Source organism: Mizuhopecten yessoensis, unplaced genomic scaffold (assembly GCF_002113885.1).
Source record: "Mizuhopecten yessoensis strain PY_sf001 unplaced genomic scaffold, ASM211388v2 scaffold10685, whole genome shotgun sequence".
Taxonomy (NCBI): Eukaryota; Metazoa; Mollusca; class Bivalvia; order Pectinida; family Pectinidae; genus Mizuhopecten; species Mizuhopecten yessoensis.
This window is the reverse complement of record NW_018408670.1, coordinates 672,497-677,300: the sequence shown is the minus strand read 5'-3', so window position 1 is coordinate 677,300 and position 4,804 is coordinate 672,497. Positions and strand designations below refer to the sequence as shown.

The window sequence follows — 4,804 nt, the reverse complement described above, 5'->3', positions numbered from 1 at the left end:
TAAAAACATTACACAAATGATACAAGTGGGTTTCATGTATTTTTTGCAACTTTCAAAAATGATATCGACTTTCAAGTATCATGTTATTCAAGAAAACATTGTTATATAGCTTTAAAATTGAAACATCTGCAGAATGGGCCCATATTTTACTTTTAAATATTCATTTATTTAAACGCGTAACCCGTTTATGTTACACATTACATTGGAGTAATGGCGAATTTTGACGTTATATCGGTGATTATTAGGTTGCACTCGAAACTTTTATATATTCTAATGAAATATTAAGGTAGATAAAAAAAATCTGAATAAGATGGTATATAATAACATATATATTTGATCCTTATTAAGATTTTATATAGCGCTGATGTAGCGAAATCCGCGACTTTTCGTATGTGCGTCAACATCTGACGTTACGTCTGTCTGATTCTAGTTGTAGTTGTTGTAATATAGTTTTGTTTATGATAGCTAGTGACACTTTCGTGAGATTGTTCTCGTGTCTTTGGAGTGTAGAGGTAGTACTGTTTTGCTGGAAAGTCTGTCTGGTTTAAATGTACATATCAATTCATCTAGGACTTGATTTTATATTGAGTGGAAATTGTGGCTTTGTGAATGAATTTGTTGTTAAGTTCTTAAAATGATGGTTGTTATATTTTTGATCGGAGGTGACAATGGAGGGATTGAGACTGACATGAGTTTTGTTGTTGTTTTTTGTCAGAGTTATTTCCCCTTCACCGTATTTAGTTCGGAGGCTCTGAGTGCGACAATCGCTGTCTAATGGGAATCAATTGAGGTATAAACAACAAGAAGTTGATATATTTATAATGAAGTGATGCTACAAGCAATTAGCTAACTTAAAAAAAAAATCCAGAGCATCTGTTGGTTTCGATTGTAGTCACTAAATTGATATTAAAAAACGCCTTGAATTCTTTTGCACAACTCATACATTTTCGATTAATTCAGCTCAGGAAACGTTTGTGATAAATGTTATGCAGACCAGTCCCAAAACCAATTTTATAAAACTATTTTCCCGATGAGTTGGGACCCACCATCTTCGCTAACCAATGGTTAGTAGGTATATCGTACCTTTTGCTACCAAAGTTTCCCGAGGCTGAGGCCAAAGGAAACAGTGTTTGAAAAATAGGTGCGTTCGGTCACACCAGTCAAACAGCCGTAATGCAGCAAACACCATTTTATCACGTGACCAGTCAACAGTCGTGCGATAGCGAACATTGGAATGTTACGTTTAGTAATGCTAAGTGGAAGACAGCCGAAAGTGCTTTATATATGCAATTATATAGAGGGTCATGTAACAATCTTGAATGAGTAACAACAAGGGCCAAGTGGGCAGACGAGCTAAGTTATTGGACACTCGTCAAGGGTTTCACTCTAACAGCGACATAAAAAACAAGTTATCAAGCAAACTTTGAAATACCAATACGGTACTTTATCACTATTATACATGGGCGGAAGGACCGAAGATGCCCATGACGGCGCTGATAATTTGTTACAAGTGTCCGTGTACATAATTGTTTATGTTCATTTCACGTCGACAGTTACAATGTTCGGTATGTTATTGTGTGTTCATTGTTTCATTGTTTCACCAGGTCCAGAGTCCCTGACAGCGTACTGCCGGAGTCTGCTGACGGCGGGTAAGTTCCAGTTCTACTGTCCGTACATAGACCATGACAATGGAACGTACTGTGGACAGTCCTGGGAGTACTTCATTGTTCGCCGGCTTGCCGTTCTCACAGAGGAAGAGACGAAAGAATTTGAGACGAAAATGTCACAGAACTATATGAGAAAGTCGGCCGGTATACAGGAATGTCCTCAGTGTTCTGTCTTCTGTATGAGGGTCAACCTCAAGGACCGGCGCGTGGTGTGTCTGTCGTGCAGTAAGAGCACTAGATACGAGTTCTGTTGGTATTGCCTGGGTGACTGGAAGACCTTCAACACCACTAGCTGTGGGAACACGGCCTGCACAGGCGAGGACCCCAGACTAAAGATATTGAAGGAGGCTTCTGTCAAGGAGGTCGTTGGTCTGAAAGGATGTCCGTCCATCAGGGCTTGTCCGAATTGTGGTATGCTGATACAACACGAGAAAGCGTGCAAGCACATGGTTTGTATATGCGGACAGAAGTTTTGCTTCATATGTCTTGGTGTACCCGACGATCAGGACCACTACCAGTGTGGCATGTTCAATTCCCATTGTACTATAGCTCCCGTCCAGACGGCCGTCCCGGAGAGCCAGTAGATCATAAAGACGCAGATAAAAACACCTTTCTAAGTATCAATTTGGCATACGGTTGTATCTCTAAGCGCCGTGTTTACAGGACAACTTTTGAATGTGTTTTAACTTTTCTACATATCTGAATTTTATATGTACATAATACAAGTTTACTCTACCTTTAAGTAGTCTACGAGTGTCAATATGTGTATAGCGATGACTGTATACAACACGTAACACACGGAACTTTCCTATGTATTTCATGTTAGTGCGATGTTGTATGAACAACTACGGATATCAAACCTTTTGAAAAGACGACCAATATAAATATTAACAACAGGCCAGGTTCAATGTAGAGATGTTGTATTCTTTAGAAGCTGAAATCTATTCAAATTCCCGATATCCGCTATTTATGGTTTTTAATTCGCCTTATTCCTTTCCACACGAAGTCATGTGTAACTGTTGATGGCACGAGTAATGAACTGTCGAAATCACAACCCCAAGTTATCCTGGTATTTAGCGCTCTTGTTGATCGAGTCTGCACTATATCTCTTTGTGTTATATAAGTCTTCATGTCATCAGGTCAGTAACTGGAATGACAATGGTATCCTATGATATTCACGACCAGTACTATATTATGTGGAGAGGCTGGGCGGCGAGTTTCTGTCGGCATTTATAAATATTCTGAACTTTATTCTCGGTTGTCATTAGTTCGGGTAGTAAGCACATGTGATTTGTATCTCATTTGTGTTGATTAGGTATAAAGTAAGGATAACGTTTTGTTCTTACATTTCACAATAAAGAGGAGTCCCATTTACGAGTTGGTTTATCGTCGTCATTTATTTCCACATGCAAGAACTCGTGGCATAGCTACTCGACTAAGTGTAACTGGGCCGAAACTGAGTTTGAGACTATTAGTTTTATTCTTATGCCACTGTTACTTATCTGTAGAATTTTCGCTCACTAGTGGTACGGGAAGGGGGATCATTCTGCTTTTACTTGCGGGAGTTTCTTCCCCTGCAACAATTTATTCAACAAGGACCGATGTTACCTAGCTTGGAGAGGATAGCCAATTGTGGCAAAAAGGCATTTTAATTGGGTTTTTTTTAATTGTCGAGTTCCAATTGAAGTAAATAACTAATTTAAAACCTGACATATTTCCGAAACTAGGAATATCCAGCAAAGCATGGAAAAACAACAATTTTCAAAAATAAGAGTCACAAAATGTGATAATTAGGATAAGAACTAACAGGGTTTTGTTGAATGCCATTTCTCTGTGTGCTTCAAAATATCTCATTTTATAGATTCAGTGATTCAGTCGGGTTTTTTTATTCTTCAATCACTTGGTTTTTAATTAATTTGTATTATATTATTTAATCATTTTGTGTTTGTGGGTACAAGTGTCTGTGACTTTGAGATATGTAATGGTGATTTGTGTCTAATAGAATGTTTTAAATTCCAAATATATTTCACTTGAAAATGATTGTTTTCATTTTGGTTTAATAATGTAAGATAGCATTTTTCACTTCATTTATGTAGATGCTATTTAAACCTTAAATAATAGTGAGCTTGCCCAAAAATAATGCCGTCTCTGGTTTTGTTTACTGTGTTTTCCTAAGCACTTCCAACTTTCTTGTTTAGAGTGAAACATTTGATACAGCAGTCTTAATATATTTTTCCTAACGAACGTTTATATATCAAATGTAACCCTAACCATATTGTATTTGTCAATAAAGCTGTTTTTCCTTTTATCGTGACATGTTTAATTGTACCAAATAAAATCCCAGATGATGAAAACTGTTTTCTTTAATTAAGATATGTTTGATCACCTCTAAAAAGCGAGATCCAACACATGTGAGTGAAACTTTTTCCCAACATCTGTAAGTAAAACATCTTTTTTTTTCAATATTTGCATTTAAAGAAACGCATTTTTGCACAAAATAAAGTGAAACATCCTGTTTTCCACACCTGTAAGTGAGACACCTTGTTTTACACACCTGTCATTGAGACTCCTTGTTTTCCATACCTGTAAGTGAGACATCGTGTTTTACATACCTGTAAGTTAGACACATTGTTTTCCACACCTGTAAGTTAGATACTTTGTTTTACACACCTGTAAGTGAACACCTTATTTTCCACACCTGTAAGTGAACACACTGTTTTCCACACCTGTAAGTTAGACATTTTGTTTTCCAAACCTGTAAGTTAGACACCTTGTTTGCCACACCTGTAAGTGAACACCTTGTTTTCCACACCTGTAAGTGAGACACCTTGTTTTACACACCTGTAAGTGAACACTTTGTTTTCCACACCTGTAAGTGAGACACCTTGTTTTTCACACCTGTAAGTGAGAAACCTTGTTTTCCACACCTGTAAGTGAGACTCTTTGTTTTACACACCTGTAAGCGAACTCTCTTGTTTTCCACACCTGTAAGTGAGACACCTTGTTTTCCACACCTGTAAGTAAACACCTTGTTTTCCAAACCTGTAAATGAGACACCTTGTTTTACACACCTGTAAGTGAACTCTCTTGTATTCCACACCTGTAAGTAAGACACCTTGTTTTCAACACCTATAAGT

General features: G+C 37.4%; 1 protein-coding gene across 1 annotated transcript in view; it reads left to right on the top strand.

Moving 5' to 3' along the window:
• LOC110461809 (uncharacterized protein DDB_G0292642-like) overlaps positions 1 to 3,973 on the top strand; it is a 13,379-nt gene extending 9,406 nt beyond the window's left edge. Inside the window, exon 4 of the mRNA XM_021515484.1 lies at positions 1,605 to 3,973. Coding sequence (XP_021371159.1) covers positions 1,605 to 2,251 — 647 coding nt within the window. The 3' untranslated portion in view covers positions 2,252 to 3,973. The remainder of the gene's footprint in view (positions 1 to 1,604) is intronic.
• Positions 3,974 to 4,804: the final 831 nt, after the last annotated feature.